Below are 22,525 nucleotides of genomic sequence, written 5' to 3'. Positions count from 1 at the left end.
GCGACTTTTATTTCATTATTTATCCGTAATTGTTGAAGGATTGTTCCATCAGACGATAAATTAGGGCTGGCGTGGAGTCACATTAACTGGCCTTTTTGCAGATTTGAAAATGTCCCATCTGAAATGAGTGTAGTATATGTTTTAATCTTTCTGCTCTTTTACTGGGTTTATAACTCATGTAAGCTCATAAAGAGCTCTAAACGCAAGACTGGATGATAATTGACAACTATAATTGCATCACTTGTTTCTCTACACAAAAGGCAGCAAAACAAATTCATTAAAAACTGTATCGGCATACAGTATGACAACAGCAAAACAATTTTCCCTATTATTAAAGGATAGAAAATAACACATAATCACACAGTTGCATCTCTGCCATGACACATTACAAGCTTAGAGCAAGATCACATTCAGCATAAAGCATTATTGAACAATCCAGATGAGATGGCCGATCGTGATCTCTGTGATCGAGCCGGTCCATATGAGGTAATTTAACAAAGATATCAAGACACATTTGATAACCCTTGTTTCCGATTTTTTAAAACAAGATTTAAACTTGGATTCTGTAAATCTCTCGTGACATAGTTATGCTTGAAATATTCTAACTCAATCAAACACAATGTCAGCTAGCTAGAAAAAAAGTTTTTTTTTTTTTTCTCTTTGTAACAAAGCATAAGGTTTACATAATTCAAAGGATACAGCTTCCATAGCTTACAGTTTAATGAGTGCTGATTGTAGACGTGTGAGGGAATTGTGGGAGGCGTGGGTTTTTATAAAGACATTCATGAGCTGTTTCAATTGTTAACTTCAAAGACACATGCTGCTCCAACAAAAACAAAAGCACTTTCCCTCCGAGTTTTTAAGACAAAAGACGTAACACAACAGCATTCATGTTTTCTAATCTACAGTGATGAGGTACAAAAACAAAAAATAAAATAAATACTGCATATCCTCTAGAATTTGTCATTCCGTATTCACATCCAGAGGAGTCTGTTCTCCCTTCTGATATGTTTTCAGAGCATATGCGTCGTGAGACAGTATGAGGAGATGAATAAACGGTCAGTTCACTCACAAATAAAAATTCTGTCATCATTTACCTTTTTGAGACCTAAGTGATGAATCTCATGTCATTCCAAAACTGTACGACAAGTTAAACCGTAAACAAAGGCTAACAGTGACCCTATCTGACCCTCCGGGCGTAAATTATTAGATACATGTTTACATTTTAGTTACAAGTAAGAATTTACAAAATTACACATAATTATCCACACATACAAGGAACATAAATGTAAAATGACAGCAATTCATGAAAAATAATATGAGTCAGATCTGTCTCCTTTAATCTCAGGAGGGCAGTTTTTAAGTGCAATGAGAGTTTAAAAACTAAAACGTCTTTATGCAGACAAACTGCTTTACAAGCAGACAAACAGCCGGCACCTGAAGCCTTTAAATTTCACTTTCTAAGAAACATATCACTGAATTGATCATTAATCAGCCAAAGACGGTGTCCCGTTGTAAAAAACGGTAATCCAGCGACACTTGTGTTTCAATAAGAGGTATTTTACAAACTCAGGATCAGTTTAAACGAAGCTCTTCAGAGAACAGAGCTACAGCTTACTGATCAGAGCTGAAGGCCATCAGATCACCCTGTCTGTGAAAAATTATATATATATGTACAAGGTTCCCTAATGAGTGCACACTGATATGATTGTACAATGTGCTCACTGCAGCACAACTGCCTTGTAAGCCGCATTTTAAAGAATTGCAATGTCCCATTGATTTACTGCAAAAAAAGACACTTATGCAAAGTTTGATCCAGGGCCAAGTGACCAGAATCATCAATGTGCGTTTGCATGAACCAGTTGATCTCATTGATCTCAAAACACACTCACATATCAGCATATGATGTGACTATTAATTTCACAGTTTTACTACATAAAACAGTTCAAATCAAAGGTTTGTTGTTTTTACTCTTTCTCATGTCATTTAAACCTGTATGACTTTCTTTATGTCCTTATGGAGATTTGAAGAAAGTTCTTGTTGCTCTCTTCCATGCTGTGAACAGGGAATGAGGATGTAAAAGACCACCATAAATGTAGCACAGAAGTAGTCCATATGACTTGTGTGCTATTTTCCAAGACTTCTGATGGACTATGATAGCTTTGTGATAGAAACTGACTGAAAATAGAGCGCTGCAGGGATGACGTCATTTTGTAAGACAACTTTGTAAGACAAGTAAGCATAACCAAGTGAGCATTACCCTGACTCAAAAACTAATTTTTACGCTGGCATCTTTTGGATCATTGCAAGAAAAAAAAAAAGCTCTGTGACAAAACAAAAAGTTGATTCATGTTTGGTATTCATGCTTAATATTTTATCAAAATAATTTTCACAAAAGAATTCTGAAGAATCAAGCTGTCAACGTCACCAGCACTAAGCTTGATGTGATGTTTGTTTGTGATGTTAGTCCCACTAACCACTTGTTAGCAACTGCCTTTTTAAGACATGCAAAAGCCTACAAAAAACACAAGAGAGCTATTACTGATATATTTCATGCGGTATAATAAAACACGAAAAGACTTTGATTTTAACCCATTAAAAAAAAAACTGACTTTAGGACTTTAGAAGTGCTCAAAATGGAACTAATAAGCATTCCAAAATGCTAACTTTTTTTTTTTTCCTGTAGCATTCAATTTTATGTTGGCATAAAACCCTTGCTATGCTGGTGTCTGTTCCTAACACAATGCTACTGTATAATGTCCAAAGACATGGAATATAGTGCATTAGTTTATTGGACTGCTTACTGATGCTACAATACTTGAATAGTGTTTATATGTATGCTCAGCTGCCAAACTTGATTTGGAGCTTGACAACTAAGCATACAGGTTTAGAGCAACATGAAGGTGTTGACAGAGAGCGGTTAAAGTCAATTACTAAAAATTTCTTCCATATGAAGGCCTGAAATCATGTTTACTGATAGAGTGCACTATTAGTGTGTATATGAGTTCACCAGAACCATATGACACACAAGTCCACATAGAGATTGATGAAAAAAATTAAAAACAATTGTAAATATACAAACCCATGTAAAATATTACAGTTCCATACCGTCTATATGCAAAAACATTCTATGTAAGTGTATTTTAAAGGACTTCAGCTTTTAAGTGAGCATGTTAGACTGTAAAAAGCACCAACAAATGCATCACAGAAACATACAATATGTACAATGATTGCATCAGGCTGAATGAGTGTGAAAAGCAATTAATAAAAAGTAACAGCTCTTCATGCACATGAAGAATCCATACAGGAGACCTGAGGAGCTTCACATCTGTCACAGGTGGGCGTCTGATTCAGGCTATGTGTGATTCAGTGATACTGTAGGACTTTATTCTTCCAAGATGTTTTGATTATACACCAGCCGTAATCTGTCCTTAAAGCAGGAAACGGGCGAAAATCGACCAGAAATCCAACACACTGGAGAGATAGGCCTCCAGTCTACCAGTAAGGTCGAAAGCAACGTATCACAGTCTGAGGTTTCATGCTCTAGGGCTCCTCGCTGGAGGAAGTGGCCCCATCCGTGGGCTCCGGGGAGTGGGCCGAGGGTTGGGGCTCTGTTAAGCTGCTGCTGTTTTTGCCCGTGCCGCTCCTCTCTGAGGAGCTCTGTCCGTCCTGACCCTCCGAGTTCTCCAGCATCTCCTTGATGAGGGGAGGCATTGATCCAGGGATCTCCATCTTCAGAGAGATCACTCGCTCTGCACCTGCAGTAAACAGTCAATGTAAGCTCCATCTATTTTGCTCTAAGCATCTCTTGTACCTCTTTTTGAAAAATGTAAATATCATTCTCTATCATGCATTTACATGGAATCCCTGCACTTTGTGTTGAACCCTGTTTTACAGTGATATTTTAATACTGGTTAAAAAAATTATGGCAAGTAGAAGTCAAACGAGGCTGTCTCTTTGAGACATTACATTCCAAGGCAAGAAAGAAATTACAATAAGTAATAAGAAAGGAGCTTTGGAAGAAATAATGATTAATTTTATAAAGGCTAATATTCAGAAATGAATTATCCTCAATGACTCTGGAGGGCGAAGATTTTGAAATGAAACACAGCTTCTCAAAGTCTTTATCGTTAATTAATTATGTTTACTTATATTCGCTCCAACTAATAATAATTAGAATTATAAAATAATGACAAAATAACTGTCACTGAAAAAAACAACAACAGTCTTTAGCACAAAGAAAAAACTTTTGGATGTAACATGGTTAGCACAAATTAGATTGGAAATATAACTGCTACTTGCTACTTTTTTTATTATTAAAAATATTACCCATTATAATTTTAATTATTATATTGTTGCAAGGCACTCCAAAGCATATAAGTAAATTGATTACAAACTAACTGTGAAAGGATTTAAATTATATAGTGCTTTAGGGTTAGAAACAACTACATACAAGACCACATATTTAGGACTGCGAGTCCAAGATTAAGAATCAGACATTTACCTCAGTTTTTATCAGCCATGAACTATATTTTATAAAACGCATCGAGGGATTCAAGGGATGCTGTTTCATAATGACTATGCTAGTTATGGTACTTTGAAAGTTCAGCATCACTGAAAATCCTGAAGTTTCACTAGTACGCCCCAGCGTTCATGCTGACCTTTAGCACTGATACTGCGCAGGTCTGTGATCTTCATGAGGGTCTTGGGGAACATGTGTGGTTTGCTGGGTCTGCGCTTTCGCACGTAGATTTTCAGAGCCTCTAGCAGGGGTTCCTGGAGTTGGTCTACTTTTGAAGGCTCTTCCAAATCCTGTCGATCTAGAGAGACAGCCAGAGACGCAGCATATGATCAGAGACATTATAAATTAATAAGATTTCACAAACATTCCATTCCTCAGAGTGCTGTTGAACAGAATATGAACCCTGTAAATGTGCCGTTCTTAATGATGAAGTAGCTCCCACGACCACCGAAGTCACTGGATGCGTTCACATTCTGCGCTAGTTCTAGTTTTTGAAATAGTATGCAGTATGTAAGATATTCAATATCAGTATATCTCCATGCATTTTGCAAACCAAGTAGTAGGTTATCTGGGTTTTTCCAAACTACAATTACATTAGAAGTTAAAACTTTTGCTGTTGCATCTAAACTAAAATGTGTCTTTTATGTCCATGAACAATGCAGCAATAAACAAACAAAAAAATATTATTATTATATATAAAAAAAAAAGCTCTGTTAATGTCACTTGTGTTTTTCATTCACACTAGCTGACAGATGTTTGTAGTAGTGCAGGGGTGTCCAAACCTGGCCCTGGAGGGCCACAGTCTTGCAAATCGTAGCTCCAGCTTGCCTCAAAACAACTGCCTGGATGATTCTAGTGCAGGCATACTAAGTAAGTCCTTGCTCATTGGGTTCTGCTGTGTTTAAATGAGGTTGAAACCAATTTCTACAGAACAGTGGCCCTCCAGGAGCAGGATTGGACCCCCCTGTACTAGTGCTTCTAATGCAGGGCTTAGCAACCTATGTTAGTACTGTGTACTAACAGTTACACACAACCAAGGTGCATTATGACTCGCTGAAAGCAGACTGCAGATCAAGGCAGGAGAGCCTTGCTTCCATTGTGAATCACATAAATTACAGGGTTAGTTCACCCAAAAATCTAAGTTATGTCATTAATAACTCACCCTCATGTCGTTCCAAACCCGTAAGACCTCCGTTCATCTTCAGAACACAGTTTAAGATATTTTAGATTTAGTCCGAGAGCTCTCAGTCCCTCCATTGAAACTGTGTGTACGGTCTACTGTCCATGTCCAGAAAGGTAAGAAAAACATCATCAAAGTAGTCCATGTGACATCAGAGGGTCAGTTAGAGTTATTACAGTTAGTTATTTTTTGAAGCATCGAAAATACATTTTGAAAAAATAGGAGGGAAAAATAGTGTCAGCCACATTAAAAAAGTTAACAGCTTAAGTCATTTGTGGATTAATGCGTATTGGAGACGCGAACCATTTAAAATGATTCAGTTCAATTTGGTGAACTGGTTCAAGAAGATCCGGTTACATCGAATGATTCGTTCACGAACCGGATATCACAAACTGCTTTGTTTTGAACTGTCTTACAACAGACAACAGAGAAGACAATGCTGAATAAAGTCGTCGTTTTTTCGCTATTTTTGGACCAAAATGTATTTTCGATGCTTCAAAATATTCTAACTGACCCTCTGATGTCACATGGACTACTTTGATGATGTTTTTCTTACCTTTCTGGACATGGACAGTAAACGGTATGAACCATTTCTGAGAGCCGGGACTGAGAGCTCTCGGACTAAATCTAAAATATCTTAAACTGTGTTCCGAAGATGAACGGAGGTCTTACTGGTTTGGAACGACATGAGGGTGAGTTATTAATGACATAATTTAGATTTTTGGCTGAACTAACCCTTTAAGCCAGTTTTGCAGATGTGAGATTTAGTTAATGACAGCTCAGTCTGTTCTGCCATATTTGCTGCTCTTAAAGCAACTGTGTGTATTTATTTATTTTTTACTTGAAGTTTCAAAATCATTCTGATGACACATTGACTTCTAATAAGGCAAACAGCTACTGTTCTGGAAGAATGTAAGTTAACGCAAAAAGGGCTGTTTGCTGCATGGCAGAAAAAGATACACGTGTAAAGCTATCCACTATAATTTCTGGCAGAGATTTGATACAAAAGTAGATTCCACCAACTAAACTCACAAAAGTCACATAAATATTCAAAACAGTACATTTCTCAAATCACAATGACTGTGATGTACAACATACATACAATGGGGTTTTGTAAGGTCACATTGGAAATCTGGGGCCGTTTTCACAAAGCATCTTAAGGCTAAAAGTAGCTCCTAACTTGCCAGTTTAGGAGAAACTTAAAAGAAAGGGTGTTAGTCCTAGGAATCCTAAATGTTTGCTCCAAGAGTATTTCACAAAGTGTTTTAGTGCTAAAACCAGCTCCTACATCTGTGAAAACTAATGGGTTTTTAATGGGTTTTTAAAAACACTCCTTAGTCACTAAGGGAATCACAAACAAGACCAAATCACAAACAATCCTAAAATAACTGTTGCCCACAATCTGCCTGGAGTGTAAACATTTTACAGTAATTCCTTAATCACATAATTTATGGCCTTCTTTTCATGAACAAGTTGGGCAAGAAGTAACAGTTGATCTTGTCTCCAGTTTGGTTTTCTTTTACATTTGCACAACTTCTTACTACAAGCCATTATTATTCTATTCTGTAAATTAAAGGCTGCTTATATGCATATCTGCTTATTCTTTACGAGATTCAGACATGTAAGAGGCTAACAATTATGAACATATATACTTTGATTTAAATGACTGATACTTAGCCTACATTTGTATTTTTAAATATTTACTTCAATATGGCAACATGAAACCTCCTTCTTCAATATTTCTATAAATTAAATCACTGACAGAGACTCATCCCCTATCAGCCAGTCACTTGCTGTGTCTCATTTAGAAGTCTGCATCCTCTAGAGGTCACATTTTAAGGCTGTATATGTCATTGGGGAAGTCTCATTTAAGAAAAGTAACCATTAAATTGCAAAGTAAAAAATAAATTATAGTATTTTAAACCTCACAAGGAATAACAGTCAATTATATTATGGTTACTTTTCTTAAATAAGACCCAGCCTCCGAAATGAGCCAGTGGCTGTGACTGTGTGTCAGTAAGCTTGTTGGTATCATCCATAGAAACAAGCTCAACCCCTTTCACATAGCTTAAGATTTCTCCCCATTCATTAGTATAAGTTGATCTCAGCAGCTTCGTGAAGATGTTTTTTTTCTAACCTAAGAACTTTTACTGCTATTCGGGAGAATTCTCAGTAGTGAGAAAAAATGTTTTGTGAATATAGCCCCTGTTATTCAATTCTAAACCTGGAAACAAACTTTAATGACTTTGGAACAGTGGGAGCACAGTGATTAAGTGATTAAATTAAATTAAAAACAGCACATGATGACAAGAATGTTGCCAACCACTGTTCTAGTGTGTGTTCAGGTGCCGCCCACCTCCGGAAATGAGGCAGATGGCGGACAGCAGTCCTGTCTCCGTGTCGTCCATCTCGATGGGCAGGAGCTGGTTGGCGAAGGTGAACACCAGGTCTGTTAGCGGGCCGAAGCCAGCGTTGTGCATCTGTGTGCGGTTCAGCGTGAGACCATCAGAGAACGTCATTGTGTCCTGGTCAGGCGTATAACGTGTGCAGATACGCAGTATCTAGAGAGTAAGCATCAAATTACTATATGAATTAAGACTGCCTATTATAGGTCAGCTTCACTTCTCTGTATGACATGCCTGCCAAATAATTTGGAGGAAACTGACCCAAGATGAGCATCACCTTTCTGAGACCATGGGAGCTGAAAGTGTATGCACATGAGTATAACAGACAGAAATGTTTGTAATGAAAAGCAATGGTCGCTGGAAATAAAAATCACAAATGAGATCTCGGCAGGGCAAAATAGCCCAAAAATCGTATAATTTTTAGGCTGAATGGTAATACACATCTCCGTATATAATGTGCTTTAAATATTTAATTGTATTTTCATAAGGCACACCACAGATAAATGACATTTTGGAGACCTTGCAGCAGCATAAAGTTCAACAAACTATTTGCAGTGCATTTTGAACTTTTAGATGCAACCTGTTTTTTTTTCTGTATTTTATGCCAAATCTTGTGCTCCAAACTATATTCAAATGAAAAGCATTTGCATAGGAAAATAGCCAATGGTGGCTAATAGCCAATGGTATACTGCTTGCTTGTAGCGTGGCATAAATGGAAATTTTTCCCTTTTTTACGTCCACTCACTGCAGAAATCTGGACCCAAAGAAAAAAAAAGTCAGATGAAAATGCTGATGCCATGCTTCGGACCTACATTTATATCCAGAGGACATACATCTACAGTGAATATTACATCCAAATTTTATTTAACCCTTTCACGCATAGTGGTCACTACAGTGGACAGCTATTAAAAAAAGCATTTTCTTGAATTTGCACGGGTTTTTATGGCAAAGTTGCACATCAATCTCTTCATTGGACCCTGGTGCATCATCCTATAAATTGCAACCAAGTGGCAAGCCTTTGTGTTTCGATTTTTTCCCCCTCCAAACCAAGATGGCCAAGGGTCAGTCAGACATGCCAAGTTGCTCCAGAATATCCACCCATTCCTTCTATCCTAGGAGACTCTTGTAGGTAAAAAAAAATATTGCAGCATAAAGCAATATCTAATGAGTCATATCACAGTAAAATTTTCCAAGTTTTGATTTTAGATTGAGAGAAAACTCTGATTAATCACATGTCCACTGTAGTGGACGTCATGCATGCAATGGCTATATTTCAGCTACAATTCATAATTATAATGTGAATATTGTTTTTGAAATTTAAAACTTAAAAACTTAATATGCATTGACTTTTTCTACTGTAAATAAATGTATTTGTATTATTAGAATGTAATTTTCATTGACATCGAAAAAAGTCATGTGATTACATAATGTATGACACTTGTAATGCATTACTTTACTTGTTAGATCAAAAAGTAATCTGATTTTATAATGCATGTTATTGTAATGCGTTTTTTACTAATAACATCAAAAAGTAATCTGATTACATAATGCATGTTACTTGTAATGCGTTTCTTTACTCGTTACATCAAAAAGTAATCTGATTATGTAATGTGCATTATTGTAATGCGTTTTTTTACTCATAACATCAAAAAGTAATCTGATTACATAATGCATGTTACTTGTAATGCGTTTCTTTACTCGTTACATCAAAAGGTAATCTGATTAGGTAATGCACATTACTTGTAGTTAATTACTTGTTAGATCAAAAAGTAATCTGATTAGGTAATGCATGTTACTTGTAACACATTACTTTACTTGTAACATCAAAAAAGTAATCTGAATGGGTTATGCATGTTACTTGTAATGCGTTACCCCCGACACTGATCATTTCAGATGAGATTGAAAAAACGTATCGCTAGGTTTTCTCAGAGGAGGGCTATGATAGAAATGTGCATGTCCATCTTGAACATAATCATAATTATCAGCTAATGAGGGTAAATCTCCATACTCTGGTGCACTGGAGGCTCCCTGAGTGGTTTCCACAGTTGTACCTTGACAGGCTGTAGAAAATTCTGATGGAATCATGTCCTCATGTTCTGATATCATAGATACGCGAAGTGCAACTTGTATGAAGTTGTATGAAGCCATTGCAATATTTTGCATTTATATTTTTTGCATATATTTTATAGTTTTCACATTATTTTATATAATTGCATTGATTAGTTTGTTAAATTCACATACTTTATCTGTTTGATTATTGTCTTATATTGAATACAGTATATCTTCAGTTTAAACCAACCGCATGCTGTCCACTCAAGTGGACATCTGAAGATCTCTTTGAAAAATTTGTAAAAAAATAAAATAAAAATCAATTCTTGTTTTTCATGCCCTAAGAGCAATAAAAACACAGGAAAAAAATCCTGACTGAGGTTATCATAATTCATGCGTGAAAGGGTTAATTTACTCAATCTATTATAAAATATAGAGTGCATCTTCCATTGTGTATTTAACTACAATGTCAAAAGTCTGTAAAAGTCAAAGAGAAACACTTGACAAAGTTGATAGTTATAAGAAACATAACTGTGAACTCTATAAAATCACCTCAGCTGTAAAATAACAACACCCGAGCAAATACAATTTACTTCTGCGTGTGTATATGTATAATAGGAGTGTACTGTATATGGTAGGTGTGTGTGTGTGTGTGTGTGTGTGTATGGTTCTACAGTACAAACTGTGGCTTGCTGACAGTGATTGGCGGTATTGTCAAGAAGATGAAACAGAATAAAACATGACTGCTGCTGACAGCAGGCCTGCTCTCTCTCTATACACTACACAAACGCACACTCACAGAGTAAAATGCAACACAAACGAAAGTGACGTGACATTCAGCCAAGTATGGTGACCCATACTCAGAATTTGTGCTCTGCATTTAACCCATCGGAAATGCACACACACAGAGCAGTGAACACACACACACACACTGTGAGCACACACCCGGAGCAGTGGGCAGCCATTTATGCTGCGGCGCCCGGGGAGCAGTTGGGGGTTCGATGCCTTGCTCAAGGGCACCTAAGTCGTGGTATTGAAGGTGGAGAGAGAACTGTACATGCACTCCCCCCACCCACAATTCCTGCCGGCCCGGGACTCGAACTCACAACCTTTCGATTGGGAGTCCGACTCTCTAACCATTAGGCCACGACTTCCCGCTTTTTCAAACGGTGAGTTGCTAACACAGGACACACACTCTGACCTTTGGAGCTGAAAATGGTGTGTGTCTTGGAGACAGACAGACAGACAGACAGACAAGACAGACAGACAGACAAAGTTTAAGACTTTACTGTCTTTAAAATGGTCATACTATATAAGTTTGTTTTTTACTGATGTCAAGGTTTTATGCACCAAAAACAGCAATACTTTTGGTATTAAAAACAATTTCTACCCTCTTTCCACATGTAGGGCTTCATTTATGTAACAATATTTATATAACAAACAGATATTTGTTCTGTTTTTTCATTTTGTCAACAATTATTAAATGGCTACTTATCAAATAAATACATAAATAAATAAGTACATTAAATATTCAGTAGAAATTATTTACAGTAAGTTGTTGTATAGGAGTTGCAATGTATTGTGTGAAATAAAGATAGTAAAACTGCAGTGTATGCAAGCAGTATGTTTTCCCCCTTTCAAACTCATATTTTAAAGAATCAAGAAAATCCTGTTTTCCATCACACATGTGGAGACTAATTGTGTGTGTTAGATGAAGGTATTTCACTCAGTTGTTTGTCTATTTTCTCTCTCTCTTGTTTTCTCTATTATCTCAACACAGAGTGTCAACCACGCTCTTTTTGTCTCATTACTGCAATAAATACAACTCAGCTCTCACACAAACAACAAACAAAGAAATGTCTGGAACTCTACACAGTGAAAAACAAAGTATAGTGTAACCATGGCAGTTTACTGAGAAAACAAGAGCTTCAGGCTGAAATACTACTGCACATCATGTTATTACAGGATAAAACACGAGCAGATGTGAAACTTTAGACATCAGTGACTGAACTACTGAAACACTACATCAACAAATATGAGAAACAAATGATCTGAGCTCAAATTGTACAATTCACTAATTAATTAACCTCATGGAGAACAATTGAATCATCAAAACAGACTGACATTACTAATTCATTCAAACTAAACTTAAAACACAATCAGTGACAACAAACTCACTAAGGGTCCAGAGACACAAAAAATTACATTAAAAAGGTATATGAACTTGCAAGCATAATGTCAGACACTGTAATATGCTCTGGTCCCCTCCTTGCTTACCTTGGTGATGAGACATATATCATCACTTAATGGCTTGATGAATTGGTGCCCGCAGAATAACTTAGGTTTAGACAATAGACAATAGACAAGTTTTTGGGGCAGACCTGACCTGTTGAAAAGAGATGGTCTTCATCCCTCCTGGGGGTGGTGCCGATCTTCTCTGCAGAAATATTGCACACAGTCTTAGAGTGTGTACTTGACTAACTGGGGCCCAGGTCAGGAAGCAGAAAGACTAGCTAAATCGACCGTCGATTATCTGCTTCACGTCACAGAAGTCAGTTAATTCTCAGCACATAGAGACTCTTTCACCTATATATCATACTATAAAGACAGTGTCTGTTCACTGAACTAGTGTTTTGCATTGCATGGAGGGATTCGCGATTGTCAAAAACCTTAAAACTGGCTGTTATGAAGCATCTCTTTAAAAAAACACAACTTGATCCTAGAGAATTAGTTAATTACAGACCGATCTGAAAGCTCCCTTTTCTGTCAGTGATAGTAGAAAAGGCAGTTTCCAGTCAGGATTTAGATTATATCATAGCACTGAGATTGCTCTCATCAGAGTTAAAAAATGACCTGCTCTTATCATCCAATCGTGGTTGTATCTCTCTATTAGTGCTACTAGATCTCAGCCCTGTGTTTGAAACTGTTGACTAGAAAATTATATTGGGATTAATGGAATTGCATTTGCAGGACTCAAATCTTACTCATCTGATGGTCAATCAGTTCGAAGCAGTGAATGATGAGGAATAATATCTATCCCAAGTGCATTATGGAATACCACAAGGCTCAGTTCTAGAACTGTTGCTTTTCATGCCTTACGTGTTACCCTTGGGAGATATCATCAGGAAACATGGTGTTAGCTTTCACTGTTATGCTGATGATACTCAGCTCTATATTTATCTATGGCCTAACGAAACATACCAATTTTCAAAACAAACGGAATATAAAAAACTTGATGATTAGTTATTTCTTTTCTATTTCTGTGTTTCAGTCGCTATCTGTTTGTGGGTCTTATTTAGTGTCGTTTGTCCACTGATAAACTCCATTTGTCAAAGCTTCAATCAAGAGAAATTTTGGGGGCGAGAGCAGGTAGCGTTCAGGCTGTGTGTTTTCCCTGACAACAACAACAACAACAAAAAAAAGGGTAGGGACACAACGCAGCTCATGTGTTGACGGCTGCAATGCAAGCATTCTCCTCTCTTTGAGGAGGGAGCCTTCACTGGCGTTTCTTGCGGTGCCAGCCCTGCTTTCGCCATGCCGGAGCGGTGGTTTTGCTCGTGGGTTTCGCTTTCGGTTCCGCTGGATGGAATGTAGACAGGCAAGTCCCTATCTTCTTCCTTAACCACCAGATCCGGCGCCCACTCTCTGGGGTTCGGAAGCCCACGTTTGCGGTACTTTCTCCCCGGTGAGAGGGCTTGACACGCTGCCTGTCTTTCTCTGAGGAGATTGATGTGGAAACCGTTGATGAGCTCGTCAGTTGCACAAGCATCAGTTGCACAAGCACCAGTTACACAAGCATATTATGCCTAATATTATAATAAGCAGCATTAATGAGGAGTGGAGCTCGTGCAGTCAGCTCTCGGGGGGCTGACTGTGCTTTCTCGCTGTTAAGCGCTCTGCTCTCACCGGGAACGCTCCAAGGAGTGTGTCTGTGCATGCGATCTTGCGGTTGTGGTCACGATAGCAGGAATCGTACATGATCTGGCGAACGGGATGGAGACAGCTCGTCCTATCTCCACCCATGTTCACTAGATCATTCTCGAGGCTTGGAAGCCCGCACTGTGGTTTCTTCGCCCTCTGAGGCAGAGCTCGCTGCAGTATTCATCTTTTTCTGAGGAGATTGATGTTGTTTGTGTGACTGAGTGGCAAAAAAAAGACATGCATTAGACGTGTATTACATTGTTTAGTTTTGATGTGAGTTTTTCTACACCAGATCGTGTTGACTCGTCTGGTTGTTGACTACATTTCATTCTGAGGAATAAAATGACATATTTATCTGACTATGTGAAGTTAGATGTACAGGGGCTCTTGGGATGTAATTTCTTGTGTGAAAACGCTAAAGACGCTAAAGTCAGAGTGGCACTCCCAGGCTGAAGGTCCCAGACTGAAGGCTTCTAGTGGACAGGCTTCATTTTAGCTAGATAGCCTTCATCATAACATCCTGACGCCTAAGGCCTAGGACTTTTTGAGGGTCAGCTCTCTCTGGGGAAGAGCGATGTACACCGCAGTACACGGTGCCCTTCTCTCCTCAGTGCCCTCAGGAGATTGTTCTGCCAACCCTAACGTTCTGATGGGCCCCAAGCAGGCTCTGGTAATGGAACAGAAGTAGACTCTCTCTGAGGATGGAGGCTATTGAGGTGGTCCCTCCTCGGGTTGCAGAGTCTGGGTCCTACAGCCGATACTTCACTGTTCCGAGGAAGGATGAGGTGTTGTGTCCTGTTTTAGATCTGCACTTTTTGAACCGCTCAGTCAGGGGACTGAAGTTAAGCATGCCTGCACAGGCTGAGTCCGAGAGCTGGTGTGTCACGATCCATCAAAAAGATGCACTTATCTCCATCCTTCTTCATCAGAAGTGCCTGAGGCTTGCTTTTGGGGGCACTCTCACCCCACACTTTCACAACTCAACCACATTGACGATTGGTTGATATTAGCTCAATCAGAGCAGCTGACGGTTCAACATCGAGGTGTCATTCTTGCTCACATGAAAGAGCTGGGGTTAAGACTTAATGCCAAGAAAAGTGTGCTTTCTCCAGTACAGAGAACCACTTATCTGGGCGTGGTGTGGGATTCGACCACGATGCAGGCACGTATGTCACCTGCTCGGATCGAGTCGATCCTCACTACAGTCACGAGAGTGAGAGAAGGCCGGTCATTCACTGTCAAGCAGTGTCAGAGATTGCTGGGTCTGATGGCAGCTTCGTCCAATGTGAATGCTATTGGCCTGCTGTACATGAGAACCCCTACAGTGGTGGCTCAAGACCAAGGAGTTCTCCCTGAGGGGTAACCCACTTCGCATGCTAAAGGTCACGCGGCGGTGCCTATGTGCCTTAGACATGTGGAGAAAACCTCGGTTCTTGTCTCAGGGCCCGGTGCTGGAAGATCCTTGTCGCCGTGTAATGCTAGCAACGGACGCATCCCTCACCGTATGAGATGCGTTCATGAATGGCCACCCTGCCCGCAGTCTGTGGTGTGGCTGCCATCTGACATGGCATATCATCTGCCCGAGGATGCTGGCCATGTTTGAGCACTACATTACTTTCTCCCAGATCTAAGAGGTCAACATGTGTTGCTGCGCACCAACAACACAGCAGTGGTCTCTTACATCAACCACCAAGGAGTTCTGCGCTCACACCGTTTATACAAACTAGCGTACCAGATCCTTGTCTGGTCCCAGGGTGAACTCCTCTCACTGAGAGCAGTCCACATTCCTGGGCATCTTAATTTGGGAGCAGACATCCTGTTGAGGCAGGGGCTGAGGCCTGGGGAATGGCGGCTTCACACCGAGGTGATGAAGCAGAGTTGGAGAGGTTGGCCAGATTTGGGTGGATCTGTTTGCCACTCGAGAGACATCACACTGTCCCCTCTGGCTTCCTCTGACTCATCCAGCTCCACTGGGGCTGGACACCATGGTACAGATGTGGCCAAGGCTTCATCTGTATATTTTCCCCCCGACTGGTCACTGCAGTCACCCAGATCCAGTACGTATCCAGACCAGATGGTGGATCAGCACCTAGAAAGGACCTCTACATCCCTGAAAGACAGCGGAGACCAGGACAACTAGAGCCCCAGATACAGATCCCCTGTAAAGAGCTTGTCTCAGATGACCACCAGGACAAGACCACAGGAAACAGATGATTCTAATGCACAATCTGACTCTGCTGCAGCCTGGAATTGAACTGCTGGTTTCATCTGGTCATAGGAGAACTGGCCCCCCAACTGAGCCTGGTTTCTCCCAAGGTTTTTTTCTCCATTCTGTCACCAATGGAGTTTCGGTTCCTTGTCGCTGTCGCCTCATGCTTGCTTAGTTGGGGTCACTTCATCTACAGCGATAACGTTGACTTGATTGCAAATAAATGCACAGACACTATTTAAACTGAACAGAGATGACATCACTGAATTCAATGATGAACTGCCTTTAACTGTCATTTTGCATTATTGACACTCTTTTCCTAATGAATGTTGTTCAGTTGCTTTGACGAAATGTATGTTGTTTAATGCGCTATATAAATAAAGGTGACTTGACTTGACTTGACTTTGCTCCCGGGATTTCTGGAGAGAGTGCGCTGGGAAAGAGTCCGGCTGATGTTCTTAGCCCCATTCTGGCCAGGCCGGGTATGGTTGTTGGGCCTGATTTCTCTTTTTGACGGCACTCCATGGGAGGTTCCCATCAGGAGAGATCTTCTCTCGCAGGCGGAGGATGCGCCTCTGCATGGAGCTTAGAGGCTGTAGGTGTAGTCTCTGAGTAGGCACAACTCTTAGCTTCCGGTCTCAACAACCTCAGTTCTCCAATCCAGAGCTCCCTCAATGAAGAAACTGTATGCCTTGAAGTGGAAGCTTTTCACTTCTTGGTGAGGAGACTGCCAGCTCGACCCAGTTAACTTCCCAGTTGGTACAGTGCTGGAGTTCCTGTAGGCTCTCTGCAGGGTTGACCCACTCCACCCTGAAAGTCTAGGTGGCGGCCGTGGGCAGAAACCCTCTGGTTACATGTTTCCTCGGGGCGGCAGTGGCTCATTGGTTCATGTAGGTTGTCTACAAACTGGAAGGTTGGTGGTTCAATCCCCGGCTCCACCTGACCAAGTGTCGAGGTGTTCTTGAGCAAGACACCTAACCATAGCTGGTCCCGACGAGCTGGATGGCGCCTTGAATGGCTGACACCACAGTTGGTGTGTGAATGGGTGAATGTGAGGCAACTTGTAAAGCGCTTTGGATGACCATGTGTCCTGTTGAAAGCGCTATATAAATGCAGTCCATTTACCATGGTGCGTTGAGGCCTCAGCTTATGCTAAGTGGTGATCAGGATGCTATCCTAAGCCTCGAGTCCTCTGATTTGAAAGTCTGACGGTTTGGGCATTCTCGTTCCCCAAAGGTTTCTCGACGCAGCTCGAGTTCCTGAAGAGGAACATCTAAGATTACGTATGTTACCCTGGTTCTTTGAAGGAATGAGATGCTGCCTTGCAGTGCCACACTTCCAGCATCTCTGGCCGGCACTTGCTTCACCCTTTGAGGCTGGTTTCCAGCTTCGCCGCTCGTGCTTAGACGTTCTGTCAACACTCCACTGGAACCAACTGGCTCCACTGGCTATTTAACACTGTTTACATTTTAAAATCTTGCTAATTACTTCTGAATCTCTGAATGGTTTAGTCAAGTCAAGTCAAGTCACCTTTATTTATATAGCGCTTTAAACAAAATACATTGCGTCAAAGTAACTGAACAACATTCATTAGGAAAACAGTGTGTCAATAATGCAAAATGATAGTTAAAGGCAGTTCATCATTGAATTCAGCTATGTCATCTCTGTTCAGTATACATTTCTTTGCAATCAAGTCAACGATATCGCTGTAGATGAAGTGACCCCAACTAAGCAAGCCAGAGGCGACAGCGGCAAGGAACCGAAACTCCATCGGTGACAGAATGGAGAAAAAAACCTTGGGAGAAATCAGGCTCAGTTGGTGGGGCCAGTTCTCCTCTGACCAGACGAAACCAGTAGTTCAATTCCAGGCTGCGGCAAAGTCAGATTGTGCAGAAGAATCATCTGTTTCCTGTGGTCTTGTCCTGGTGGTCCACTGAGACAAGGTCTTTACAGGGGATCTGTATCTGGGGCTCTAGTTGTCCTGGTCTCCGCTGTCTTTCAGGGCAGTAGAGGTCCTTTCTAGGTGCTGATCCACCATCTGGTCTGGATACGTACTGGATCCGGGTGACTGCAGTGACCCTCTGATCTGGATACAGACTGGATCTGGTGGCTGTATCCCCTGTAAAGACCTTGTCTCAGAGGAGCACCAGGACAAGACCACAGGAAACAGATGATTCTTCTGCACAATCTTACTTTGCTGCAGCCTGGAATTGATCTACTGGTTTCGCCTGGTCAGAGGAGAACAGGCCCCCCAACTGAGCCTGGTTTCTCCTAAGGTTTTTTTCTCCATTCTGTCACCGATGGAGTTTCGGTTCCTTGCCGCTGTCGCCTCTGGCTTGCTTAGTTGGGGACACTTCATCTACAGTGATATCGTTGACTTGATTGCAAATAAATGCACAGACACTATTTAACTGAACAGAGATGACATAACTGAATCCAATGATGAACTGCCTTTAACTATCATATGCATTATTGACACTGCTTTCCTAATGAATGTTGTTCAGTTGCTTTGACGCAATGTATTTTGTTTAAAGCGCTATATAAATAAAGGTGACTTTGACTTTGACTTTGACCTCGGAGGGCAGGCCCCTCTGGGGAAGAGTGGTGTACTCCACATTACACGGTGCCCGTCTCTCCTCAGTGCCCCCAGGAGATCGATCTGCCAACCCTGCCGGTGTTCCAGGGCGCAGCGGTCTCCAGCGAGCGCTTCTCTCAGTTACCGCCCGTAAACGTAGCAGTGCTAAGAGGCTTGCGACCTCCTGGGAGGTTTCCAGAGCAGCTAGTTCGGCCGTCTCCTACCGGTGAGCCAAAAATGTAAATGTGACATTGCCCACGTCAGTTAATAGTTTTTTTAAGACAATAAAACTATACTTAATATAGTGTAAAGCGTTTTACTTCTGAACTGACTACATACTTTCTTTCTAAAATAGATCAATTTTTAACATCAGATTGAGTCAGACATGGCACAGAAAGTAGGCACATACAGCAACACTATGTAAATAGAGTCTGCACAAAAAGCTGTATGATTACACATGCATTAAATGACATCACTGTTGTCCCAGGCATTGCAAATGTACAGTTCTAATTAGTAAGTTGTACTCATGACAGAAAAGGCCTAGCATTTGAGAAACCCTGCATTAGATGTCAAATGAAACAATAATTCTGTTCATGTTCAGTTTGCCAACTTTACAATAGAATAAATCATTGTTAAAGTCTTTTCTCCAGGGTGACAAGAAAACGAAAATCCAAACATTCAATTCCAGATGTTTACTGTATTCATCAAATTCTTTTTTATTAAATTGTATTTATATTATTTTAATGTATGTACTGTGCTAAAAGTAACTAAAATGAAACAATCTACTTTAAATATTCCTGTAAAAGTGTTGAAATATAGCAAACAATAAAACAGCTTGTATAATATTAAGTGTAAATAATATTAAACACATAAAATGTAAATGTAGTATTTAATATTTATTATGTTTAAAATAAACTGTTAAGATCGGTTTCATGCCCTAGTTGTGTATAAAATTGTATGGTTGCATGATTGTTATGATAGTCGAGCACAAAGACATGCACATACCAATATGTCGAGGCAGGCGGCTTTGAGCAGTGTGATCTGATCGGCGATAGTGAGTCCAGTGAAACCAGGAACTCGTTTGGCAAACTCCACGATTTTAATAATGCACTTAGTGGCCAGTTCACTGAACTTATCCCAGAGGCCCAGATCCAAACGCACACGGTGATCCGCACTGGAATTCTGCAGATGACACACACAGATACAGGGATAGAGAGTTAAAACTAAATATTTTGTTTAAACATGCACCATGATCGTCAGAGTTATCTCACTACTCCAGACCGCCCATGTTCACGCTGCAGCAACATCAACAGAAAGATACACAGAGGAATAATGCTCTTGTATTTTATATGAGCACTTCATTACTGGCAATGCTACTATTTACAAGTGACAAACAATGAAGCTCAATTAAATATATTTTGAAATATACCAAAATATATTTCAAAATGTATTTCAGGATGAGAAAATACACTTCCAATCTTACAGTAGCATATAGAAAATATATTTGTGCAAATATATTTAAGCAAATTTTAGCAAATATACTTTGACCATATGTGTATATTCCGATATATATATATATATATATATATATATATATATATATATATATATAGAAACACATATAAATAAAATTAAATTACATTTGTGAGAGATTCAACCTAACATACATCCTAAATGTGCCATATTAAATTGCATATATACAACCCGAATTCCGGAAAAGTTGGGACGTTTTTAAAATTTTAATAAAATGAAAACTAAAAGACTTTCAAATCACATGAGCCAATATTTTATTCACAATAGAACATAGATAACATAGCAAATGTTTAAACTGAGAAAGTTTACAATTTTATGCACAAAATGAGCTCATTTCAATTTTGATTTCTGCTACAGGTCTCAAAATAGTTGGCACGGGGCATGTTTACCATGGTGTAGCATCTCCTTTTCTTTTCAAAACAGTTTGAAGACGTCTGGGCATTGAGGCTATGAGTTGCTGGAGTTTTGCTGTTGGAATTTGGTCCCATTCTTGCCTTATAAAGATTTCCAGCTGCTGAAGAGTTCGTGGTCGTCTTTGACGTATTTTTCGTTTAATGATGCGCCAAATGTTCTCTATAGGTGAAAGATCTGGACTGCAGGCAGGCCAGGTTAGCACCTGGACTCTTCTACGACGAAGCCATGCTGTTGTTATAGCTGCAGTATGTGGTTTTGCATTGTCCTGCTGAAATAAACAAGGCCTTCCCTGAAATAGACGTTGTTTGGAGGGAAGCATATGTTGCTCTAAAACCTTTATATACCTTTCAGCATTCACAGAGCCTTCCAAAACATGCAAGCTGCCCATACCGTATGCACTTATGCACCCCCATACCATCAGAGATGCTGGCTTTTGAACTGAACGCTGATAACATGCTGGAAGGTCTCCCTCCTCTTTAGCCCGGAGGACACGGCGTCCGTGATTTCCAACAAGAATGTCAAATTTGGACTCGTCTGACCATAAAACACTATTCCACTTTGAAATAGTCCATTTTAAATGAGCCTTGGCCCACAGGACACGACGGCGCTTCTGGACCATGTTCACATATGGCTTCCTTTTTGCATGATAGAGCTTTAGTTGGCATCTGCTGATGGCACGGCGGATTGTGTTTACCGACAGTGGTTTCTGAAAGTATTCCTGGGCCCATTTAGTAATGTCATTGACACAATCATGCCGATGAGTGATGCAGTGTCGTCTGAGAGCCCGAAGACCACGGGCATCCAATAAAGGTCTCCGGCCTTGTCCCTTACACACAGAGATTTCTCCAGTTTCTCTGAATCTTTTGATGATGTTATGCACTGTAAATGATGAGATTTGCAAAGCCTTTGCAATTTGACGTTGAGGAACATTGTTTTTAAAGTTTTCCACAATTTTTTTACGCAGTCTTTCACAGATTGGAGAGCCTCTGCCCATCTTTACTTCTGAGAGACTCTGCTTCTCTAAGACAAAGCTTTTATAGCTAATCATGTTACAGACCTGATATCAATTAACTTAATTAATCACTAGATGTTCTCCCAGCTGAATCTTTTCAAAACTGCTTGCTTTTTTAGCCATTTGTTGCCCCCCTGCCAACTTTTTTGAGACCTGTAGCAGGCATTAAATTTTAAATGAGCTAATTAAGTGGATAAAATTGTAAACTTTCTCAGTTTAAACATTTGCTACGTTATTTATGTTCTAATGTGAATAAAATATTGGCTCATGTGATTTGAAATTCCTTTAGTTTTATTTTATTAAAATTTAAAAAACGTCCCAACTTTTCCGGAATTCGGGTTGTACTAGTACTCTAAACATATTTGAAAAATGACATGCTGTTTAAAAGTATCGCTTTCTGTTAATTCTGAGATATCTCAAAAAGAAATACCAATGTTCATTTATGCTGGCCCCGGGTTCGATTCTGTTACTAGCCTCATTCATCAAAAAGGATGGTTTCCTGCACTCTGGACTGAAACCCGCAGGCTGTGAGATGCTCTGTGTGGATGCTGGGCAGGCAATCTATTGTCTCAGGCTCAGATCAGTAAATATGATCTCTGCTTTAGAGAGAAGCATATCACAGCTGGCATTAAATCACTCTAAGAGAGTGGCGCCAGATTTCGCTGAGAGACCTCACCAATGATTGGCAAACTAACCACAGAAAGA

General features: G+C 40.0%; 1 protein-coding gene across 1 annotated transcript in view; it reads right to left on the bottom strand.

Moving 5' to 3' along the window:
* Positions 1–3,406: 3,406 nt before the first annotated feature.
* LOC132104545 (retinoic acid receptor beta-like) overlaps positions 3,407–22,525 on the bottom strand; it is a 133,982-nt gene continuing 114,863 nt past the window's right edge. The window contains exons 5-8 of the mRNA XM_059510106.1: positions 19,867–20,043; positions 8,059–8,263; positions 4,662–4,820; positions 3,407–3,758 (exon numbers count right to left, since the gene is read on the bottom strand). Of these exons, the coding sequence (XP_059366089.1) occupies positions 3,544–3,758; positions 4,662–4,820; positions 8,059–8,263; positions 19,867–20,043 (756 nt within the window). The 3' untranslated portion in view covers positions 3,407–3,543. The remainder of the gene's footprint in view (positions 3,759–4,661; positions 4,821–8,058; positions 8,264–19,866; positions 20,044–22,525) is intronic.

Source organism: Carassius carassius, chromosome 25 (assembly GCF_963082965.1).
Source record: "Carassius carassius chromosome 25, fCarCar2.1, whole genome shotgun sequence".
NCBI classification, from domain to species: domain Eukaryota; kingdom Metazoa; phylum Chordata; class Actinopteri; order Cypriniformes; family Cyprinidae; genus Carassius; species Carassius carassius.
Note: the sequence above shows the minus strand (reverse complement) of the source record. Positions and strands in the feature narration are given on the sequence as shown.